Consider the following 24,814-nt stretch of genomic DNA (forward strand, 5'->3'; position numbering starts at 1 on the left):
AACCTCACTATAATCAGATAAAATCCCAGGTCTGAGGTAGAAGAGTGATGTTGAAAATCACATTTGCCAGGCCTCTGGCTGAGAACACAGATCTTATTTCTGCTCCATAAACTCTACTTTGTAGGTGACTCTTTCCCTCGCTAACCTGAGGGGCCAGCTAGCTGCTGCTTCTTATGAATAGGTTCACTAAAATGGATGGTTATTAAATGTAGTAATAGACTACAAAAGCCTGTCTTCCCTCTCGGTAATTCCCAGTTTACATGAGGAAGCATGAAGCTCTGGCTTTCTCTGTTTTCCTCCCTCAAGCTGGCAAATCAGTCATGCATTAAGCTGGCACACCAGCTATCAGCGTGGCATCCTGGCATTTCCCTTGTGGCTGTGCACTGGAGTCACTTAGCTTCTACCTGCTGCTCAAATAAATTAGCTGGAACTAGGAGAGGAGTTTTTTAGTCTTGTCTTCATCTGAGATCAAGGGAGTAGCTATTTCTGTTCTTGAGTTCTCAGCCTCCTTGCTTGTCCTAGAGCCAGCAGTTTCCTGCTCTGTCTGCATGCTCATCTTGCTTAACTTATCATTCAGTAGAGAGACATCCACTTCAGTTTCAGATTTGTTCCAATTTTCCTGGCTCCCTCTTCCACCCTGTCAGTTTTTGGTGAAAGTATTGAATGTCAGAGATGAGTGCAGGTTCTCCAAGGATACCTCCCTGAAATACAGTAGTGAGACAAAGAATATTTCCCATCGATATGGCACTTTTCTAATTCTGGGCCACAGTGTGCCCTTTAGCAAAAGTGGTCACTGCTGTAGGGGCTGAGCTCTTCTAATATGCAGCAGGATTGCACAGCTGTCTGGAGGCTGCTCTGTGGTCTAGAATAGCCAGAGTGTTTCACATTCTCACCACTCCCTCTACCATCACTGAACAAGTCTTGGCACAGCCATGGATCGCCAGTGTTGAGCAGTGGCAGCGTCAGGCAAACTCCACTTGTTTCGTGCTGATACATTCAGAGGATTCCACAGGGCACTTATCCTGTCTTTTTTATGGTCATGGAGTAGCACAAGGGCTGTGCATAGTAACCAGTATCCAACTTTCCGTGGTCCCTCAGTTTTCTGTCTTATCTGTCTCAAGTCCTCCACCCCTCCAAAAGAAGGGTTAATGGCTGCAGTCAGTTCAATGTCTGCTCAGATTGCTCCCACTCCCTCAAAAACTGTTTGGCTTACAATTCCAAGTTGTAAGATTTGTGCAGGCCTGTAACATGGTAGAGATTTTTGCCACTAGAGAGTACAGTGCTGATTCATCTCATGGCATTTACTGGTTGCGGCTGGCTTCTTAAGCTCTAAGTCTTAAGACCTGAACAAACCTTACAGAGGCACAGCAATGAAAATGTAGGTGCATAAAGTACAGCATAAGCTGCTTTTCTGTGATAATGTGATACCTTAAGGCTCATAGGTTCTTGACAGGGCTGTTAATAAGCAGTGCCATATTGGTAAGTGAGAAGAAAAAGTGGGTTTATCTTTGTGCATCAATGCAGAAAGCTATTAAATAAGCACTTAAAAATCATTTCCTTCTTGTAGTTCACATACACATTTGTTAGTTTGAGAAAAAAGCTATGGAATATGCTCTGTGTATGATACTGTGACAAGCTTTAGGAATTGCGAACAAGCTTACAAGTAGTTTCTGAAAGCACATAATACAAATCAGGAGTGGCGGCAGGAAGAGATTTAAGGAGATGTTACAAAAAGGAGTGGAAAAGGACCAAGTCTTTCTCTATGTGAACATAACACATTTAGGCATGTGTGTTGTTTTCCTTCTCTGTATGTCTTGACAAAGTTGTTCAGAAATTACATTTTAATTTGACCATCATTCAAGGAACATGGAGATGACTACGCTCTGGAGACCTTCCTGCTGGGGTGGCTTAACGAGGTCATAACTGTGAATGTGGAGGAGCAGACTTAATGCAGGGCTTCCTCCAAGGAGGTGCTTCTCTCCAATGTAAAGCTTCCCTCTGGCATTCCTCTCCATTGAACCCTGAGAGAGGAGATGAGATTATTTTCCAAAGCCAGGGGGTCTGCCTTGCCCATTCTTCCTCCTTCTCACTGCAATCACATTTCCATGCAGGATGACAGGAGGAATTTCTGTGAATGTTAAAAAAACCAAAAGCATCTCTTGTATGTTTTCATATAGCTGTCCAAGGCAATGTTTGATTGTCACAAGATGTTAACTGTGTCATGGCTCAGCAGGGGCAGCTTCTGAACTGCCAGAAGGGAGGGGTTTGAACTCTGTTTAATAACTAGGTCTGGATGCATGTGCAAATTCTCTAGTTTCAGATTTAAACAATCTGATTGCTACTTTAGTTTCTGAAAATGTTTTCTAGTAGCAACACACCCTGATTGTGCAACCACTTACCCCGAGAGTTAATTGTAACCATTTGTAACCATAATGAGTACACAATGCACATTCTTCTATAGCTGAAGATAGTTGAATAGCTGAAAAGCTATTTCAAGGCACAATGATACAGGATCAAACCACAATATGTAATTTATTTTAGAAATTACAAAAGCAGAATTATATGTGTTGGATATTAAGCCATCACAATTTAAGTGATATAAAACAAAGGGTTTTTTTAATCTCTTGCCTAGTAAATTCAGTGTATTTAAAAAAAAATCCACAGCCAACTATTTTTACTGTCAATTTAAAAATAAACTCATAGTTACAAAATAATGGTGGGTTTGTTAATTAAAGAAAAAATAAACCTTAATTCCAGTGGAATTACCACTGTCCCATGACCACCACCTGTTGATTATCTAACAAGTGCAATTTGTAGCCAGATGCATGTTTAGGTCAACTATGTTATCCCAGTGACTTCTGGGAGATGTTAGTGCTGACATGTTTTAGTTAGGAGAGTTCTACCTTCCAGGCCTTGAGACGCAACTCTACAAAGCTCCCATGGAGTAATTATTTAAATTATCTGAACTTTTCAACATTAAGACAACCTCAGATCATGGGTATACCAGTAAGCAATGTTGACCTCGCCATAGCAGGCATTTCCACCAGGTTATTAATTTAAGGTATCATCAGAAGTACTTTGAACTGGCATGTCCGCCCCTCCTGGGTGCTGGATGGGAAGTGCTTCAGTCCATATATTGCAGCTCCCAGTGATGTGTGGTTTGTACCAGAGCCTGGATATGTGTATGTACTTGGCACGTAGCTTGACTCTTCATGAGACACTAAAATAACTAGTTCCTGCTTGGTAGGCAGTTTTGGGGATAGTTCTGAGGCCATGTTTTTGAGGTCAGACACCACCTTTCTTCTTAGGGCTGTGGTCCAGATTGAGTGTGATGATCTAGCAAAGTAAACTCTTGTCATGTTGCTGTTTCATTACAGGTATTGTGGCAGCTTACATGACACCCAGCTCATTTTGTGTTGTGTACTTCCTCTGGTCTGTCATCTGTTTAGTGCCAGCCTTTTTAGTTTGCCCACCCTGAAGTGACCCTGTTAGATCAGACTTGGCCCGAAATGCTGGTTCTATAAAATTAGTGTTTCAGTATTATTATTATTTTAGTTACTTGCATACTCAGACATTTTAATTGCAGTAGTTGAACCACTTCACAAGCATTAACATACTTGTCCTTTTAATGCTACTGTAGTAGGGAAATTTTTCCTCTCATATTTTGCAAGTTAGTAGCTGACTCACCGAGAGATCAAGGGCAATATGGTACTGCATAAGGTAGACTTTCCATATTATGCCATCTACAGTCAAGATGCAGCAAACAACTAAGATTACTTGCTATTTAAGGCTATTAAATCATGGCCCCCTGTAGTATCAAAAAGCCAGGGGAGTGGCTGTCATCAAACACTCTTAACTTGTGCTTTACAGTTTTCTTATTTTTTTTGGTTTTCTTTTTTTTGTTTTCCTTTTTTTGTTTGTTTTCTTTTTTTTGTTTTCTGTTTTTTCTGGGTTTTTTTCTGTTTTCTTTTTTTTCCTCTTTTCCTTTTTGTTTTTTAAATAACTGAGCCACATAAGGCTTCTTAATGTTGATTCTACCCCCAAAAATGAGAAAGTAGTTGCTGATTAAGCAGTGAAAGTGATTTGCTCATGCCTGGTGATCTTTCAGGAATCTACTTGGTTTGGATGTTTGTGGTTTGAGAGAGCAGACATGAACACTGATGTCAGCAGACTTCACATTTTGAAGACAGTTGTCCAGGAATAAACTTGTTAAGCCATAAGCATTTCATCCTGCCTGTGTGCACATTTTCTGTTTTTGCATATTTCATTAGAGCAGGGGAAGGGGTGGAGAGAATAGGGAGGAAAGCAGAGAAAGACAAAAGGAAATTTCTTTAGAGAATCAAATAATCAGCTTCTTGCCCCATTGTAACTCTTCTGGGCAAAAATCCTTCCTGTGTCCATTTAATCTTTTAAATGCTGATATGTTCCTTTCATAGAAAATTCTGTCTCTGACTCAAGACTTATCTGAGGATCAACAAGAGTAAAAGCTAGCAGTGAGGTATTATAACTTGAAATAAGACATAATTTAATAAGATGTGTTTAAAATATGACCAAGAATACATGGCCAGATTTTATGCTTTAGACATTTCATGTTTCTGGAAATAAGATACTTGAATGCACAGAGCTTCATTTGTTGCTTTGCAAGGAACTTTCAGAGTGTGGTATAATTAACTTGTTTCTAATGCTGTGGCTACATGAGAAGAATAAGTTAATCTTTTACTCAGCAAAAACAGATCCAAAAGCTGTAATGGATAAGCAACATGGCTTGTGCAGTTAATGCTCATATGTTTATTGGGGATGGAGTGGGGTGTGTGTTAAGTGATAAGTATAAAACAACTTCTTTTGTTTAAGTGAATTAAAATTCTGTTCATGAGAGAAAGAATGAAACTTCATCAAGCAGACATTTACACGTAAGTGCACTGAAACAGGGATATGGACATAGTATATATTGATGGATAGTGCTCCCCAACGTGTTTTGAATATACTATAACATCCCTTGACAGTTAATAATCTGTTTTGAAACTGGGGAGACTGGGGACCACAGTGAGTTGGCTAAGGAAAATTATTGTAACAGTGGAATTGGAATTGAACAGTTGTTCGTCTGTGTCTTGAGTCTCTTTGGTGCACCTCTTAATGTAGCCTCATATAAAGCAAAAGGAACTCCATTAAACATCTAAAATTCAGGAAAAAACAGCAAGAAATACTAGATTTACTTGCATTAATGACATAAATAATTAAACATAGTATCATCTCCCATTAAAATGTCACATAAAAACTTTTTTATGAAACAGAGAAACATGTCAGATTTCTTTCCTGTGTTTTGCAATGTCAGTTTATGAAAGTCACGTGGTCTTTGAAAAGTCAGTTTATATGAAGATATTAATATTGTTACTTTTTCTCCCTAGGAGTTAAGAGAGGACAATATCATATTAATTGAAACAAAGGCCATGCTAGAAGAACAGCTAACAATGGCAAGAGCTCGTGGTGACAAACTGCATGAATTAGAGAAGGAAAACTTGCAGTTGAAATCCAAACTCCATGATGTAGAGCTGGTCTGTCCTTTCTTTTTCATTATGCTAATTTTTTGAACTTCTGGTTTTATGCTAGGTCACAGATTCATGTTGCTGAAACCAGTGGAGACAGCCAAATAAATCAACAGTGCTTTTAAAGAGGTCTTAGTTTGAATTATGTGTACATGAATTCTTGAAATATTGTAATGTTAACAGTGTAAATGTTGCCAATGATACTTTGTTTGAGACCGATGAATTTAATTTTATGCAAGAAGGTATATCACAATTTTAAAATACAGATTGCCTTCATACATATTGATAATGGAGATGTTAAAATCTGTCAGTTAAGTAGAAATCTCTTAGATGCAGGAAATGAAATCTACTGTGGTAAATAATCTTTCTTGTTGGAAACAAAACCCCCAGCCATTACAGTGACTTTAAGAATCCATTACTGCTGTAAAAGACACAGAATTCCAAAATTTATTTCTGTGTAAATCGGAGACATGGCTTATTGCTTCATAGACAAGGAAATGTAAGAAGTGGCAGATTATTGTCTACAAACAAAAAGCAACATTATATTTTATTTTATAATCCCACTAGAAATAATAAATACTCTTCCATCTCTTGTATTTTACTTAACAGTCCTCCTTTTATCCCATTGTGTTTTGAATTCTTGTAGGTTTAACTGTATAGGGATTTAACTGTATAGGGTTCCCAACAGGGTCTGTTGGAAACAAAGATGTTGAAGGTGCTGTGTGGAGTTATGTTTAATGGCTGATTCAGGGCATTGTAAATGTCATGTGATGCTCCAGCTTTTCCAAAGTGGCTGGTGATTTTGAATGACGCTTTTCTGGGTGAATTGGTGAAATTTTGGGTAATGCTTTCTGAAAATTTTGGACCCTCTGAGGCACCACTTCAGGTCCCACAAATGCAAATGGCCAAAATAGTCACACAAAGCAACAGTAGATTCATTCTCCAGATCTGTTTTCTGGATATTTTAAAACCCAAATTATGAGGCAGATGGTACTTGCTGATCCATATGACTGGATCCAAATTTGATGTGATGAGTTGAAGAAGCTTTACAGAATTCAAGGTTATATCTGCAGAGTTTCCAGTGTGTCAGTGCATGATGCTACATGTTTTTGAAGAGCTTAGGTATGGAGACAGCTTGAATCCAGCCTGCCTTACTAGCCCTGGTTCGTACTGGCCCAGTCATCACCCAGTATGTTCTCACTCATGTAACCCTCCCTCCAAGTGTATTGTGGACCTGAGCTGACTCTAAACAGGGCCAACTGGGTGTCCCTGTACTGTATTCTGCGGCCCACAACAAACATTAAATGCTGTACATGTATTTTAATATAAAAGTATACAGTCTTTAAGGACATATTCTGCGGCCCACAACAAACATTAAATGCTGTACATGTATTTTAATATAAAAGTGTACAGTCTTTAAGGACATTCTTCTACCCTCAACGTGTGTTGTGCTTGTAGCAGTTCAACTGACAGAACAATCTTACAGATAAGCTGAATATGCATTTTCATTCATGCATGTCTTGTGCAGGACCGGGACACGGACAAGAAGAGAATTGAAGAGCTGCTGGAGGAGAACATGGTCTTGGAGATTGCACAGAAACAGAGCATGAACGAGTCTGCACATCTAGGCTGGGAACTAGAACAACTGTCTAAAAGCACAGATCTTGCAGATAGTGAGTACCAGCTGGGGTAGCTGTTCTTGTGTTTGTGTTTTCTTTCAGAGTAGACAGGTTGGTTGTTTTGAGACAGGAACAGAAGTTGAGTCCGAGCTTGGACAACTTCCCTCATTCAGCCACTTGACTTTGAACTTAGTTTTTCAAAACTTCTGAAATGTATTCATTCTAATTTCTTTCTTTTGAAAGCATTAAAATGTTTTCCTTTTGTTTTGTTTGTCACTGAGAGCGCGACTTTTAAGTAAAATGATAAAAATTTAAAAAAAAAAGCTTTGTAAATGACAGCAGAAATGTCACACTGAACACTGCATATTTCTAACTGAATGGCTGGGAGGAGTCTGTGATCTTTAGTATTCTTTAGTACAATTAGTACAGACAATTAGCTGGTCTTTAAGTCCCAGGAAGTAGTGTATGCTGAAGTCATTTATTTTTACTAGATACTGAAAAATGTATACAGTTAAAATAACTGGCTGATTTTTTTTTAATGGTTGATTCGATTTCCGTAACTATCACAACATTCATTTCTGTCAAACATAACTTTCAAAATTTGCCTAACAGTGGTTTAAAAAAAATGAAAAAAGATGAGATTCCTTCACTGTACTGATGCTTAGCATTTCAGCACTAGACCTTCAGAACCTCTCTGATTAACCAAAGAAAAAGAGAGTAAAAGGAACTGAGAACATCAGTAATCTTTTATATGCAGTAGGAAAAAAAAAAAAACAGTGAAGGAAGCCTGATTTTGAAAAAACTAAGAACATTAAACTTTGAAACTTCACTATTTGAGTCTTCATTTGAACAAAACTCTCCAGGTGATGCTCCATAAAAGAGACAAATGGGATTTTACCATTCTCAGAAACTTGCCACTTCTAAAGTACTCAGTGTGCTGTATGTAATAGTCCTGATTATTTAGCAGGAATGAATAATTTTCTGAGACTTAAAGACAATGTTAAAGTCAATTTCATATGAAATGTGGTTTTGAGGTGAAGGGTAGCAATTATTCCATGTGAAACAGAGGGTTGCTCTTATAATGATTCAGGTGCTGACAGAGAAATTAACAGAACAATGAGGCTTTCATGCCGGGAGTTAAGGCTGAGAGGTAGTGAGACTTTTGATCTACAAACATTTAAAGTAAAATAACAAATAAAACTTGCATAAATTTTGTTAGTTCTGAGATTTCAACTACAGACACTTTTCTATGATTAACATTCTAATGGATGTCCTGTGCCTGGATACGTGGTAGTAAAATATCCTCCCTGATCCAGCATATTCTTGATGAAGTAGCTGTAAAGATAAGCATTGGAACTCACTTTTGTAAGAATTTTTTCCGTGACTAAATGTGATCGAATACCTAAGTTTTCACTAGCTTTTGGAAGTGCACCATCTTGCTGTCTTAGCAAACACTTCACAGTGGTTTACTTTCTGCCTCAATTTATTTCCTCTGATGGAAGTATGAGAGGGTATCAATGTATATTTTGCTACTAACATTAAACATGCTACTAACATGGCTAAAGCAACTTTAAGAAGAGTTAGGAAAATAAGTAACTTTTAAGATGGTTATCTGTTCAGTTACTTGCCTATTTATTAAAGATCTTAACTGTTATCTGTGAAAATGAGTTCTGTTTTTAACAAAGTGTTGACATAGCAGTCAAGCTGAAATGATAAGGATCTGACTGCAATTATCTTCATACAAGTGAATCTTAATGACCTAGGAAGGGAGATGTTTGTGAATTGGTTAGTGCCACCTTCTGATTCTCATGTTTCAACAGCCAGAAAGTCCTTTGTGTTTGAGTTGAATGAATGTGCTTCCAGTCGCATACTGAAGCTAGAGAAGGATAATCAGAGTTTGCAGAACACAATCCAAGAGCTGAGAGATGCCTCCTTGACCTCCAGAGAGAGCAGCCTAAAGTTTGTGGAACTGGAAAAGGAAAATCAACAGCTTAGCAAAAAGGTAATTTGTTCACAGGAACAAAGAGAGCTCTTTGGGTTTTAAACACAGTGCACACAGGGCTGTATGGCATTCCTGAATGATGAGGGATTGCAGGGAATTCACCCGCGTTCCCCAGCAGACTGGGCGTGATTTTTGGCCCATCTGTTTAACTGCATTCTAATATTGGTGTATTCTGTTGCCTTTCTACTTCACTGCCTACTTACGTGCATCATGGAGGCAAGTGACTGTTCCTGTTTAATAAAAGCTGTCTTTCAGTGCTCGTTTGCCCCTGTCAGATTGTACTGTTGTTGTGTCCCTTTTTGTCATTTTATGGCAGTCACTACTAGGGAAGGAAGCCATGGCCACATTGAACTATTTTGTTTGTTTGAAAGTTTTAATATTATTTCCACATAAGTGAAATAAATCACACAGGTGAATTCAGGTTAGTATATTTTTAAATAAGCCTTTTTTGCTGTCCATAGTCCTGGATCAGGTCTTTGTCTTGTCCTTTTAGCTATTAGAAGTTCTCTAGTGTCTCCCTCTCTGCAAAGATGTGGGTTCTTTTAGCCTTTGTAACAAATATGCAGGTCACTGCTTTTTAAATTTATTTATATATATATATATATATCTCTCTCTCTGTGTTTTACACTCTGTTTAATTAACTGTGATTACATTTAGCTCAAATGCCAGCTCAGCGCTTGTCCTTGGGAAACACAGTGCTCAGTTCACCTCCAACCACTAGCTTTATTTTTGTCTGGCTAGTAACTTGCACCCTGATTAATTGAGCTAAGTGCCGGTGGGGAAAGAGGATGCTTGCTAGTCTGAGTATAAAAAATGTCCATGTCATTTTTTTCCACATTCCTACCTTTGTTAAATTATCCAGAACATAAGGCTCATTTGTCATTTTCCCATTACCACTGTAACCTCTGTGTGAGTGAGACATTGATACAAAGATTTCAGTCCTCTCTGGCCTGCCTGTGGGCTAACTGAATACTTTAAAGGACAAGGGGCAAAAGAATCTGGATATGAAATGCTGGTCATGGATTACCAGATTGTAACTAGCAGAGTGCCAGTTTCTCTGCCAAGGAGAACGGGTATCCATCACAGGATCATTCCATCTTCTGGAGAGATTCTTTTGCCAAGTTGAGAGACCAGTTCTGCTGCTTGGCTTTCTTCTGTGAACAAGGAGAACTGCAAAAATTCAGTTCACTGTACTTCTCCTTCCACACTTCTATTTGTGACCTGTTGTGTATGAGTAATTCACTCCAGCTCTAATTTACATGCTTAAAAATTGAGATCAAGGCATATAAAGCACTCAGCAGATACCTGTGGTGTACAGCAATTTAAGTCACTTGAATAAATGTGGTCAGCCTTTGGCTTTGCCGCAGGCACATTCCTGTGGGCACCTCTTGTTATGGCACTGTATTGGTGCCAACAGTTGTGATTCCAGAATTAGCCTGATGTTTTTGGTAATGATGAATGTGTTGACATGGTGGGGTCACCTACAGGTCTGGTAGTTAAATAAGGCAAAAAACAGTAGTGGGGAATGCCTGTATGGTGAAAGGGGAGCACTGTATTTATCAGACCAATGAGGAAAAAAATGGCAGGTAAAAAATACTACTATTAAGAACAATTGAAATGCATGAACTCTTCACCAAAGAAACACAGAACATGATGGGAGCTGTTGACTGAGTACCACAGGCCAGTCAAGTTGTTGATAGACTTCACCTCCCATTCAGGGAGATTTGGTAAAAAAAGGTAGTAGACAGTATTCTGTAGTCTGAGACATACAGTTGTCTCTCAGTGTACAGAGACCTGATACATCATATGTAAAATAATCTTGATTTGAGATGTTTGTATTTTTTTTTAATCTTCTTTTTCTCTAACCTGTTTTTGTATTTCTCTCACACATGTATGCCCTTAATTAGAGGGTATGCATGTCCACAGGGAGGTGTGCTAGCAGAGAGAGGATGATAATAGGGGAAGTCTTTCTGATTCACTGCAGAATGGTTACTACAGTAGGCAGAGGAGAAGGCAACAGTTCTTAAGGACTGTTAAAGACAAGCACATATAAAGTCACAGGACAAGAGATAAATGTTTTTCTCAAATGTTTTGTGCCTGTAGGGTTTTTTTGTAACTTCCCTGAGATACCCATAGTAAAATCTTGCCTTCCTAAAGTTGTTTAACTAGAGTCAGATTTCTTCCACTGTCTGAGACTTTCAAAAATTGTTGTTCGAGTATGCTTGGCTATCTACTGATCTAGTGCTTGGAAGGAATATGTAGCCAGAAAAGGATTATTCAGATAGTACAAGAGGAGATGATATGAAGGAAAAGTCACATACATCTTTTTTTTTCTTTCTTGTAAGGTTTTCAGAGGAGTTAATAATAGAAAACCCTCCTTTCAGGCACAGTCAAGTAGTAGCAGTCCAAGTACCTATCTGTTTTCTTTGCATTCCTGACTTCGTGGACTGAAACAAGCTGTAAACAGTAGTTTCTTACTTGCCTCCAGTTTTCTGGGAGGTGCTAATGAAGACCAGCTATTGCTGAGTTACTGAGTTTGTTCCAGCTTTCTCTGAACAGCTCCTTTGAGACCAATGAACCTTAACATGGTTACATTTCTAACTGTTAAGCCCCTCTTATCTCCAATCTGGGCAGCCCCTGCTTGTTTAAACACTTCCTGTAATGAGGCACATGTTGACATAGGCAGAGCCCAGCCTCCAGCTATTTCCCACTTGTAAGAATTATTGTTAATACCTTTTTCATTGACATTTTCCACTGTTGGCAAAGTTCATAATACCAACACAAAAAAAAATGGGCTGATACTTGTGCAGAACTGTAGGTGCTCATAGTACTTTACAAGCATAAAAAGGAATACTTCCCAACTTGGGGAGCCTAGCTCTCTGAACTTCTTGCTTCTGAATACTGAAGAGCTACTGCTTTTCAGTGCTTAGCGCATTATGAGTACAACTTTCAGAAGGACGGAGTAAGAAGACAATGTTCATTGTAGGACTTGACCTTATTCACAAATCTTTCAAATCCAGTTTTGTCACCTGCTGGGGAAAGCAGAGGGCCAACAGAGCACAGGGAGAGGGAAGGTAAACTTGGAAACTCCAGTGCTTTTCCTCTGTTCCTGATTTTTTTTTTTTTTTTTTTTAGTTCTATTGCTCACTGAATTGTCTCAATAACTTTCTCCACATTCACTGGTAGATTAAGGCCATCCATGATGGAGAGGCTAGGAGGAGGCAAGTCCCTCAGAAAGGTGAGCATCAGACTCTTAATCACTGACAACAGGAGCATAACGGGGCCTTCAGGCAGGCAGGTGAAGCATTTCTTACTGCTGTACTTTATATGCTCTCATCTTAAGGCATGAAGGAGATTCTTGGCACTGTGAGAAAAACAAAACAGTCCATTTCGTCCTCTGAAACTGGCGAGCTGCAGAAGGGAAGCATTACATCTTTCAGCCATAGTCCCCATCTCATTCCTCTCTGGTCTTCAAAATAACTTAAAGTGCAAACAGTCATTCTGTCAAGCTGTGGCTGATGCGTTTTGGTGTGTTCTCCATGCAGATTGAGAAGCTGCAAAATCAAATTGAAAAAGAGAAGCAAAGTAATCAAGATCTGGAGACCTTGAGCGAGGAGCTGATAAAAGATAAGGAACAGCTACAAGTCATCATGGAGACTCTAAAAGCTGACAAAGACAGACAGGTGCAAACTTCACAAATGTAATAGAAAAGTGTATGCTCAGTAGTGGTAATTTAGTGATGTCATTTAGAGCATCTAGTTCTCAGGGAGATAGGGCAATTTGAGAGCTATTAAGTGCAGGTTGAACTTGTTCAAAGGTAGGTAGGTAAAAGGCTTCTTCAAGCAAAAAAGCCCAGCATGCTTTGCTAGCTACTGCCTCTATTACCATAGGGGGATCTTCAGGCTGTTGTAAGGACAGACCTTCCCTCTTTGGGGAAGAAAGCCCTGGATCTTAACTAAATGGGATGCCAACTGGTTTTAGGATGTGCAAATAAAACCCCATTTTATTGCAGAAGATTGGTTTTCTGCCAGCTGTATGTCCTGATTGGTTTAGTTAGGCTTTTTTAAGCCACCCAACCTTTTTTGCTCTATTTTAAACAGATGCTGAGAGAGCATTTATGTCTTCTGGATTGATATTTTAAATGCCCTTTAGCTTTTACTACTGTGCTGCAGTTCATGTGTAATGCCTTGAAACTATCCTATTATAGGTTTGTGCAAGGTATCATCTGTATTAATTTGACTAGTGAAGAAAATAGAGACACAGATCATTTGAGACTGGTCTGTATATTTTCAACCTGTATTAAAATTTACTCCCAAGTTTGGTAGGGTGAAGATTAAATAAAAAAATGTCTTATTTGTGCAGTGCTTTTCATCTTGAAGGATTCTTACCCAGACTTCTGCCTGGGAAACTGCACTTTACCACCGGAGTCCTACATTTCAGTTAGGACACATACAGACTCTTAGTGGTAAGAATTTATGAATGCCTCACAGGTAGGGCAGGAAGTAAAACCAGAAGTATCCTCAATTGTCAGAAAAGGGCAGATTCTGATTTTTTTCAGGTCTAAGTCCTTTTTGATTTTTGTGGATGTTGTCTAGATAAGAATCAAATACAAACTGCAGTCTAAATCACAATTGCTTCAGCTGAAATTTGACCTGTGGAGTAAGTAAATGTACTGTTCTTACAGAAAGTATGTCCTTAATGAGATCTATAACTGCTATAAATTTTCAAAAGTTTTGGGGTTTCTGACGCCTTATCAGAGATAATTTGTGTCTTCAGATCCCAAAGAGGAATGTAAACCTAGACAGAAAGATATTCTTTATTAGGAATGATTCCTAACAAAGTATCTTCTCCAAGGTGTTCTCTGAAGATCCCTTCTACTTTGTCCTTCTGCCTTGACCTTCTTAGCTGGTAGCAGGAATATAGCACTATTTTTAATTCGTTAAAATCATGGGTTACCAGAGATAACAATTTTTTCATTAGTTTGGGTTGTTGGTTTTAATCAGGGAACACTGTTGAGAAATTTGTCTTGGATTAAATGGATGTGGTTTTGCTAACAATCATCTGTTTGCTTCAGGACTAAATTATACTGCACTTCGTAAGGTAGGTGAGTAACATTTGCATGACTTTTTTATTGTTTATTTAGATAAAGGACCTTAAACAAGAAAATGATCACCTTAATCAAGTGGTCTTATCTCTGAGACAAAGATCTCAAGTGAGCAGTGAGGCAAGAGTAAAAGACATTGAAAAAGAGAACAAGATCCTTCATGAAACAGTTACAGAGACTAGTAGTAAACTGAGCAAGCTGGAGTTTGAGAAGAAACAATTGCAAAAGGATTTTGACCAGGTTAAAGAAAAAGTGGAAAGAGTGGAAGAAATGGAAAAAGAGCTTCATCGGCTGGAGAGGGAGAATGAACAGCTCACAAAGAAGGCAGCAGCGATGAAAATAGTGACAGAAAAAGTGGAAGTTCTCGAGCAGGAGAATGGGGATCTGGAAGTGGAAAACAGGAAGCTAAGAAAATCCCTGGACACATTACAGAATATTTCCATCCGTCTTGGGGACCTGGAAAGGGACAACAAACAATTGGATGAAGAAAATCTGGAGCTTAGGAGAGTAGTGGAGACCATGAGATTTACCAGCACTAAAATGGCACAAATAGAAGCAGAAAATAAAGATTTGGAGAGGGAGAAAGAGGACTTAAGAAAGAATGTGGAAATGTTAAAAGCAATGAGCAAGAAATCAGAGAGGCTGGAGCTAAGCTATCAGAGTGTCAACTCTGAAAACCAGAGACTTCAGCAAATCGTGGAGAACAGCAGCAAAAAGATCCAGGAGTTAGAAAAAGAAGTACAGGGAATGGAGAGTGAAAATCAGGTCCTCCAGAGGAACCTTGAGGAGCTAAAGATTTCTGCCAAACGGTTAGAGAGGTTAGAAAATGAGAACAAAGCCCTAGAACAAGAAATGTCTCAGCTTGAGAAAGATAAAAAAATGCTAGAGAAAGAAACAAAAAGGCTTTGGCAGCAGGTGGAGCTGAAAGATGCTATTTTGGATGATAGTACAGTAAAGTTGGCAGTTGCTGAGAAAGAAAACAAGACATTAGAAAAGGAAATTGCTCGATTCAGAGATTCATCTAATAAGCTGAAAGAATTTGAAAAGGACAATAAAGATCTCATAAAGCAAGTTACAATTGATAAAAGAACGCTAGCTACATTGAGAGAGGTAAGCAAAATAGTACTACTGGTTTCAATATGATGCTACTTTTTATTTCAGCTCTGTGAAGTACCAAAAGGAGACATCTGTTCCATGTCTATTTAATACATGAGCCAGGAGATCTTCACAGCCTTAACAGTCGTCACTTGGTAGTGTTGCCTTGGAAAGTGGAACCTGCTAAAAACTGCAATGTACCACTTTGTGTCCACAAACATTATGTCTCCAAATGACATCTTTTTTCAAGCAGAATAGGGTTTTAACACAGCTCCCACGTGGTAGCTGTAAAACAAAGACTTTGATACTTTCACTAACCCTGTGACCACAAAATTGTTTGCTAACATGAGAGCTCCAGCAGGGGAGATTGACTCTTAAGCCTAGAAATTAGAGCACTTGTTGAGGATACATTAACATCGCTGTTCTAAAATGGACTTAGCTAAAACAAGAACCGTCCTAGATGACCAACCTAACCCTTTCAATAACAGCTGCACCAAGTTTTTGCTTTACAACTACCTACAGCGTTTTTCCCCAAAAGCTTCCCTGCAGAGTGAGAGCATGCTAAGCAGCTCTGTTGTTAAGCAACAGCAATCTCTTCCAGCACTCCTCTCCATTGCAGAATGCAGTAATCGCACTTTTCCTAATAGTGATCTTTTAAAAATACACAATTAGCATTAGGACATTAGCAAACTAGTGATGTGTGTGCCAGAACCTGACACTCTTACAAATGGCCTATGAGATGATTCAGGTTATTGCAACTCGCTCTCATTGCCTGCCCCAGCTGCTGTTGTCCTGCTGGAAGCAGGATTTCCTGTGAAAGAGCATTCAAAGGAAAATGCTCAGTGCTGCAGTAGCTCAGTGAAATAAGTTCAGCAAGACTAATTCAGTAAGCAATTACTTACTTGAAGATTTAGTTTTAATTTAGGTTTTGAAGCATTAGTGTAATTTTGAGGAGGAAAAATATCAGAAACATTTGAAACAGTCCCAAGTTGTGCTTCTATCCAACTTTCCTTAAAAATAAATAAAATAATAGCATTTCTGAAAAGGCTTCTTTTTAATCTTTACCTTCTCAGACTTTTGCAAATTTCCAGTGGTGCAGACCCATACAGAAGCGCATCTTCTTTTCCTTAGTTACTTTATATAGATTCTACAGAAGGGAGTTCATGGATGTTGAAGTGACCTGTTTAAAGACTGCGGGCTGGCACTGACCTTACCCTTACCTTTTTTTTTTCTTGCCGTGTGAATGAATATGTGGTTAAATTTGTGATATCTGAGGACTACTGAATACCTACAGTTTATGTTTAACAAAGTATTTTTTTAAAATTTTGTTCTTCCTTCTGTTTGATATCCAGGATAATATTTTTTCTTACTTGAAGTGCTTCAGTAACTTTGTTGTTCTTTCTTCGTGCCTTGTTTAAGACAACTTTTGAGCAGAAACATGAGCAATGTAGTTCTCTGTGGTACATTTGCATTTCAGAGAATTTTGAATGGTAGGAATCTTTGAACTTGGCTATGCACCAAAAATGATTTGTCCCTTTTAAACATGCAGGCTGGTATTATGTTTTCTCAGGCCATTTCCACACAGACTACTTCACGGGCATAACAGCAAAGCATTTTCCCAATATACCTTCTGGTACAACTCCATTAATCCCCTCCTTGTATGACTTCCTTGTCTGATTCTGCTTAAGTTTCTTCCAAATTAACCTAAATGAAACCAGAATGGGCCAGTAGATGCCAGAATAAGTGACCAAGGTCTCCAGTCTCCAGAGCTGTACTGTCTTTTACGCGACAGCGTAATTATGCTTTTTTAATTTTAGCAGTAGTTTACCATATGTCAGAAACTCAGAGTCAATAGTGAAAATGCACTGTTACCAAGTCCCCTGGTAATAACTTCTTAACCGTATTATCTCAGGAAACTTTCATACTGGAGTCCTGTCACTCCTCTGTGTGCGTGCCAGTGTTGGCTGGGCTTTTTAGGAGGGCTTTTTGTCCTAGCTGAGAGGTGGGAACTCCCTCTGCTGGTGTCCGCTGACCTGCGCACATCCCTTCTGTGGCACAATGACAGGATGTCTCGTGGCCTCTACACGTTCCCTCTTTTGGGTGGGCAGGATGCCAGTGTTGGCAGAAGCAGTTCAGTACAGTGAGCGAGACAAAGGCCAAAAGAAGCATTCTTCAGATTTATTCCAAGTAAACTATAAATAAAAGCAATCAGTTTAATTTTGCATTCAGCTGTCACTGACAAAGAATTTTAGCTGACCTTCTTGGAAGTAGGATTTTATCCAATGACTTTTTCAGTACTTTTTAAAAGAATCTGTAGTGCTGGAGAACTATAACCACCCTTTGCACAGTAACTAATCACGTTAGTGCTGTTACAGGATTTGGTTCTGGAGAAGCTGAAGAGTCAACAGTTGTCTAGTGAGCTGGACAAACTGAGCCAGGAACTTGAGAAGATAGGATTGAACAAAGAGCTGCTACTACAGGATGACAACGGCAATGATGACACGTAAGGAAACGGAGTTCTCTTAGTCATTCTTTTGACTCTGCAGGCTTTTTCTCAGCCTAACGCAAGCCCTTTGCCTTTCTTTTTGGTTCTCATCTGTCTCACTCCAATTACCCTTACCAATTTTGGACATAAAGCATATGTTTTTCTTGCAAGCTTGGCAGTATACTGCAAGTTTTGCAAAACTTTTTCTTGGATGCTATTTTCTCTCTCCATGCCAGCCAGTGTTACTACAGTCCCCCTCTGCTCTCCAGTAGAGTAGCTGGGTAGCTATTTCAGTGTGTATTCCTCCTCATATTCTCTTTACAAGTAATAATAGTGTCTGTTAAACAGTGTCTGTCATTACTCCACGTAAGTGGTGATGCAACCACCTGTTAATATAAACATAGATATTGGCGAAGAAATTCCTGATTGCAAGAAATTCCTTTGCAAGTCCTATAGTAATGAACAAAGAAATCCCAACAATCCATGTGTATATAGGCCTCTTGGTAAGACCTGATTAGAGAAACATACCCATCTCATAGGAGACTTTAGAGTCTACTGCGGATTTTTCTCCTTGTCAAGAATGCGCAAAAGAGCCTTGAGAAGAAATTTATGTAGTGTAATTATGGGAAAAAGAGAAAATCTTATTTTAAGTTACATAGCTCTTAGATATTTCTGTAGAACCATACTGGTGTTACCTCTATTAAAATTGATTGGATTTTCCAAGAGCAGGTTCCCCAGCTATAATATATCAGTAGCGGTCTGCAGCAGCAGAGGAAAGCATTTTCCTGAAGAAGCAAATACATATAATGTAACATGGTGAGATTTGGAATGGGCAAAAGTGAAGTCTCCTATATAGATGGTGGCTTATATCCTAGGGGCAGACATTGGAAAGCTATTCTCATGTCTTTCAGAAAATACAAGATTCTGGAGAGCAAAACAGAATCGGCACTAAAAACAACACTAGCTGTGAAAGAGGAAAAGATTGCAATGCTGGAGGCTCAAGTGAAAGACTCTCTGAACTTGAACCAACAGTTACAGAATGATCTAAATATGGTAAGAGGTTAACTGAATTTTAGTTGTTCATGATGTGGTTCTGCACATTGACATGTTTTTGTTTTCTTTAATACTCAGCAAACCCAAGTTATCTCTACACTTCCCCCCCCCCCCGCCCCATACCTGCACTTCCCAAAAACCTTTTTTGACTGGACTGCTTTCTCTTGTACCTTTCTATATAATAGCACCAATTTCAGAAAAATTATTGGTCTGGGGACATGGCAGGAGGTTTTTTTACATAACCACCATTTGCAGATCTCTGTTTTCCCATGGTTTTTTTCATTGCCACGGTCTTGTTTTTCTGCCTTGTTTAATGAAAGCATAGGCTGAGGAAGACTGCAGTTGAAACATCTCACCTAAGAACAGTCTGGTTGTTAGGTGACTCAGCTTGAGTCCAAGGGCACCTGACTGGAGGCCAAGAGACATGGGTTCCTCCACCTGTCTGTGTCTCAGTTTCCCCATCTGTGAAGTGAGGGTAATGGTTGTTGAATCCCTTAAAGTCCCTACAGTGCAAGAGAGGAACTGCATACTCCGTCATTATTAATGTAAAAATCCCACTGTTATAATATCAGTGTTGAAGGTTGTTGCTTGTTGCCTTTGCAGGTGAAGAAGGACTTTGATGCACTTAAGCAGACTCAACAGGATGGGCAGTATGCTCAGAAGTCACTGAGGTATTCTGCAGAGAAACTCATTCCCAACCACCAAATGAATGAGAAATTGGAAACGGGGCACAGAGAGGCTACCATGGAGCTGCTGAAACTGAAGGACAGGGCAATTGAACTGGAAAGGAATGTAAGCCTTCTCCTGTTTCCTGTTATCCCACAAACTACCCTTGTGATCATGAGTGGGTTGCTGGGAGCTGGATTTTTGAGCTTGTAGGAATCTGGTGGGTTTTCTGGAGCACATGAGTCTACCAAATTCCTTGGGTATCTCTTAGGACTGCATGGGATTATAATGCTATATATGTCTTGTGTAACATCATTGCAGGGATTAATCCTGTGTGTAACATCTGTCCTATCTTCATTCAATGCTAGGAAGAGTTTGCTTTTGCACGTTTGCTGCAGAATGATCATCACTAATTGGTTCTCATCTTTGATAGGACTCCAAATGATCAGGACAGCTGTTTCATTTGTTCCTGTCACAGCTTCAATGCCATCTCTCTTTCAGAATGCAGCCCTGCATGCTGAGAAGCAGCTGCTTAAAGAACAGCTGAAGCATTTAGAAACACAGAATGTCTCCTTCAACAATCAGATCCTGACACTACAGAAGCAAAACGTCTTCCTTCAGGAGCACAACACTGCCCTGCAGACACAGACGGCCAAACTCCAGGTCAGGACAACCTTGCGCTTCTGTGCCAGGAGACTGGATTTGATTATAGTAGTGTGGAGAAGATGACAGCTAATAAGAAAATGTTTGTATTGGTAGGCTGATGTAGTGATGTAAAGATGAGGCCCATAAGGTGGAGCTTAGCTTGAGGTCTGAATTTTTCCAAACTAGGATGGAAATCGACTCTGTAGCTAACGTCTGGTAGCCTTTGTTAAGAAGGTAGTTATTTAGAGATAAGTTTTTAAAATCAATACAGCAAAATCCAGGTGTGTTGTTCCAGAAGCTGCATTTCTGGAATAAAAGATCTTTGCTCTTTTTTTCTGTTAATGCTGTGCCTGTGAAAGAGCTTGGAGAAATGGGAAGATGACAAAAGTCAGCTCCCAAGAGGTGTTGTAGCAATGAGTTCCAATCACAATTTTCATACTTCCAGACAGAATGTTGAAGTTGCCAGTGGAAAAAAGATACTCTTAAACATTACTTGAATTTTGCAAAAATAAGCTTAGCTTCAGAAAGAGAACAGTTTTAAAGGACGACATTGGGTTAGCTCTAATTTTTTTTTATGTGAATTTCCCTTTTTAAGCTTTTCCTCTTGCATGTTCACAGATTTTTTTTTTATTCTTTTTAATTATGTCTCGCCTGTAATTGAAGTATATAACCAACATACAAAACGAATGCATTACCTATCTACTAAAACCAGACTTGTTAGGAGTGCTGCCCCCAAACACAGTGGTGCAGTTAATTTTTTTGAGTTTGGGTGAACTTAAGTTTTCATTACTTGTATGCAAACATGGGATAGCTTTTGGCTTTGTACATGATTGTCAGAGATGCAGTTGAGTTGCGAGTATTCCAGCTCATCTTGGTCTTCAGTCTCAAGAGCTTCTGCTAGTAAAACAGTGTTTTTTCAGTTTGGAGGTTACTCTGATACTTTTCAGACTGCTGATAGCATGGCTCTATATGGTGCATACTACCAGCAATAATACCAAAATGATGCCAAGTTGTCCATAGATATCTTAAGTCTACAAAGCAATGGATGCATTCTTGATTAGCTCCATACAGACACAAGCTGCTACTACATGTTTGTTGTATGTACCAGTAGGTGTAAATAAGTAACGCTTGCTTTTTATTTGAGAAACTTTAGGTAGAAAATTCAACCCTCAGCTCCCAGAGTGCTTCACTGATGGCCCAGAATGCTTTACTTCAAAATCAGCAGACAGCCAAGGAAAATGAGAATGAAAATCTACTGAAACAGAAGGAGCAGCTGAAAGCTGAGTATGAGTCATTGCTTCAGGACCATGAACACCTTGCTTCACTGCATGAACGGCAGTCTACAGAATATGAAATGCTAATAAACCAGCACAGCTGCCTGAAAACATTACACAAAAACCTGGATCTGGAGCACAAAGGTCTGGGTGAGAGGTACGCTCACTGCTCAGGGGTGTAGTGTAGTTGGATGTCCCCATGTTACAATTTCAGCCTTAAATGTTGGTCTCCAGTTAAAAATGGAAGCTCCTAAGTTGTTCCCCTGAAACAGTGTCTTCTCGTTCTTGCCGTCATTAGGAGATTGGATGAAAATATTTGCAAAGCTGTAGATTTTAGACTCTGAAGGTGGCAGACCACAGATGACTCTGGTGATATTTAGCAAATATGGGCTTGGGTCTTGGGGATACTTTCTCAGAAGTAGCTTAAATGGCTTTACTACATTTAAGGATCTGTGCTATAATAACATGCAGTCTTAAAAAGATTCTCCCAGTTCTACTGTGTGGGGTATCTTTGCTAGTCATACAGTAAGGTCTGCAAGTGACCTAGGTAATTACCTATGTGTGAGTAGTATGTATCTTGAGAAATTTAAATCATTGAAGATTGTGTGTGGCATCAATCTCATGACAAAGGAGGCTCTCTGAAGGAAGCCGTATTGAGCTAGCTATGAAATAGTGATGCATTATTTATTTTCTTCTAGTTCTTACAGTCTAAGGCTTTTGCTTCTGGACCTTCAATTGAATTGTGAAATCAGAGTAATCTGTTTATTGTTTAGTCTCTAGTCACTGTAATTTTCTGACAACTGTGCATGGATAAAACAATATATATAATGTACGACTATATAAATGTTGCTCTGCCTATGCCTCAAAACTTCTCTTACACAATTCAGTGATTTTCCTCAAAATACTGTATTTAGGTTCAGTTTCTATGCAAGACCATGAGTTGGGTTCAGAGCAACTCAATGGTGATCTTTGAGGGTGGACTAAAAACTGGTGTTAGACTTCTCTTTCCCAAAGACTAAAGAGCTGGCAATACAATGTACATGTGCGGTAGATTTTGGTAAAGTACAGAAATAAACCTATTGTGATTAAAATATCCGCCAGGGCTGTTTGACAGGACAGCTGCTTGGCTGTCAACTAAATGAGCTGTAAGTGATTACACAGACACTGTTTCTGCTTACCAAGTCTCTCTCAGACTGATTAACGGTTCTCCTTGATTCAGGCTTTGCTTGAGATTATCACACTGTGGTGTGTTGAGGCAGTTGGGTTCTTTCTTTTCTTGATGAGTACCAATTATTAAACAGTTCTAGCCTGAGAAAAAAGTGGTTTTCTAAAACCAGGTTATCTCTAGTGATAAGCGCTCAGGTCACCATTGTAAACATTAAGAATTTGAACTGTCTGTTACCGAGATGTGACTGCCAGTGAGAGATGTTGCAGGGGAGCAGATGGTGGCCTTTTCTATACTCAAAGCAGGTTGATTTTGGCAGTTTTAAGAGTGCAGTGTCCTCCTCAGCAGATCAGTCTCAAAAAATACTTAGCAAGGTGATTTGTTCAAGGACAGTCTGTGTCTTCATTTGGCTGCCAGAAAAAAAAGACAAGCCGCTTTTTTTGTGTGTGTGTTTTATTCTCCCTCCATCATGTGCTATGTGCAGTTCAGCTGGCTGAGGGAGCAGAGAGGAGAAAGTTAGAAAAACAGCTGCAAGAAAACTGTTTTCTTCTGCCATGCTGAGGCATTTAACTGCTAAGATGAAATATCTTACTTTCAACTTCAGCTGGAATGTACCACCTGCTAAATTTTCCCAGAGCAGCTCAGTGCATCCAAGAAGTTTGCTTGTGCAGGATTTAAGAGACGGGGTTTGCTTGTCCCAGCTCCAAGGTAATTGTTTTTTCTCAGTTGGTGACAGCACTGTAATCATAATTCTCTTGCTTAAGGCAGGTTTGCACTCCTGCATAAACCTATGACTGCAACTTGTCTAAAAAAAAATCCACAGCAACTTTAGTTAGCTTGTGGACTCATAACACCATGTACAGCCAAGATCCCTGAGGTTTGTGTAGTTCACTGTGATGCAGTCTAACCACAGAATATTTTCAGCACCTGAGCAAACCTCATTAAACCTCCCATGGCTCTATCTGCACAGTATTAGCACTGCAGTGGGGGTTTAATAATGGGTTGTGTGTAACTGCAGTGAAATGGCCTGTCATAGCCCAGCAAACCACAGACATGTGGGTTTGACTTAGCAATAAAAGGAGAGTTAGTATGTTAGGATCATTTACCATTAATAGCAGTTTCTTGACTTTGTGGTGTTTGGCTGACCGTCTCAGTGAACACAGGAAGGCTGGACTCTTTTGCTGCATTTTATTAAATTGCTTTACATACTTGATTTTTATAAGGGGAGGTAGTAACTTACTAGCCACAATTGATTAGCAGATCCTTGAGCATTTCTTTGTGGCTTACTCTGGAGAAGTCTAATCCTGCAGAGACACTGGAAAAACTCATCTCACTGGAAAAACAGAATCTCTGCTGTGGAGGGTTACATATTGCAGGTACTTGTATTATTATGTTACCAATGCTGGCTGGTAGTTACTTTTCTGGGTTCCTTTTGCCAGGTGTCTTTTATCATAGCTGAGCATTTTTAAAGTTCTCTCAGTCACAAATACCTACCCACAGTATTTCTCCTAACAGAGCAGCAGAAAGAGTGAAAACCAAAAGGAGTAAAGAGGAATATGATCATTCAGTCCCAGGAATGGATTGCATCAGAGCCAAAATGTATTTCACTTGCATGTGTAAGAAAATCTTTTTAAAACCCCTCTGTCCAAGTGCCTGATGCTTAGAGAAGTGGAGTGAACATGAGTGTTGAATAGCCTACAGAATGGGTAACCTTGCCCCAAGTGGTAGAGCCTGTCAGGCTGCACAAATCCTGCTCAAATGGTAGACTCCATGCTGAATCTGGACTACGAGAAAATTTTGCCTGGGGATTTCATTAGGGCTCCAGAGATGCAGTATTACTTGCATTTTTACAGACAGTCACTTCTTTCTTGCCTTTCACCTAATATCTAGGGTACCAGCTGTGGTCTACCTCAGGGGTTCTCATGCTCAAAGGCAGCATGTAGAGCTGGGCCAAACCAGTGAAACTGGACCAGTATACTGCTTCTCTCTAAGTAGCCCTCTTTAAAAAATAGAGAGCTTGGATAAAAATGAACAGAGTAGCCCTATCATACAGAAATGGCAAAAGAATTCACAACACAGTTTCTGCATAATCTCTGCCAAGGGACTGACTGTGGAGTTTGTCTTCTCAGACTCTGGATTGGCACGCAGTCTGTTTTAAATCCT

General features: G+C 39.3%; 1 protein-coding gene across 7 annotated transcripts in view; it reads left to right on the forward strand.

Moving 5' to 3' along the window:
- Positions 1-24,814, forward strand: part of CCDC88C (coiled-coil domain containing 88C) — a 100,978-nt gene that overhangs the window by 58,523 nt on the left and 17,641 nt on the right. For all 7 annotated transcript variants that reach the window (XM_069783624.1, XM_069783625.1, XM_069783619.1 and 4 more), the window contains 10 exons: positions 5,406-5,552; positions 7,072-7,216; positions 8,983-9,164; positions 12,710-12,847; positions 14,308-15,378; positions 17,739-17,866; positions 18,760-18,901; positions 19,505-19,693; positions 20,069-20,230; positions 21,366-21,643. In XM_069783624.1, the coding sequence (XP_069639725.1) occupies positions 5,406-5,552; positions 7,072-7,216; positions 8,983-9,164; positions 12,710-12,847; positions 14,308-15,378; positions 17,739-17,866; positions 18,760-18,901; positions 19,505-19,693; positions 20,069-20,230; positions 21,366-21,643 (2,582 nt within the window). The remainder of the gene's footprint in view (positions 1-5,405; positions 5,553-7,071; positions 7,217-8,982; positions 9,165-12,709; positions 12,848-14,307; positions 15,379-17,738; positions 17,867-18,759; positions 18,902-19,504; positions 19,694-20,068; positions 20,231-21,365; positions 21,644-24,814) is intronic.

This window comes from Haliaeetus albicilla, chromosome 5 (genome assembly GCF_947461875.1).
Source record: "Haliaeetus albicilla chromosome 5, bHalAlb1.1, whole genome shotgun sequence".
NCBI lineage: Eukaryota > Metazoa > Chordata > Aves > Accipitriformes > Accipitridae > Haliaeetus > Haliaeetus albicilla.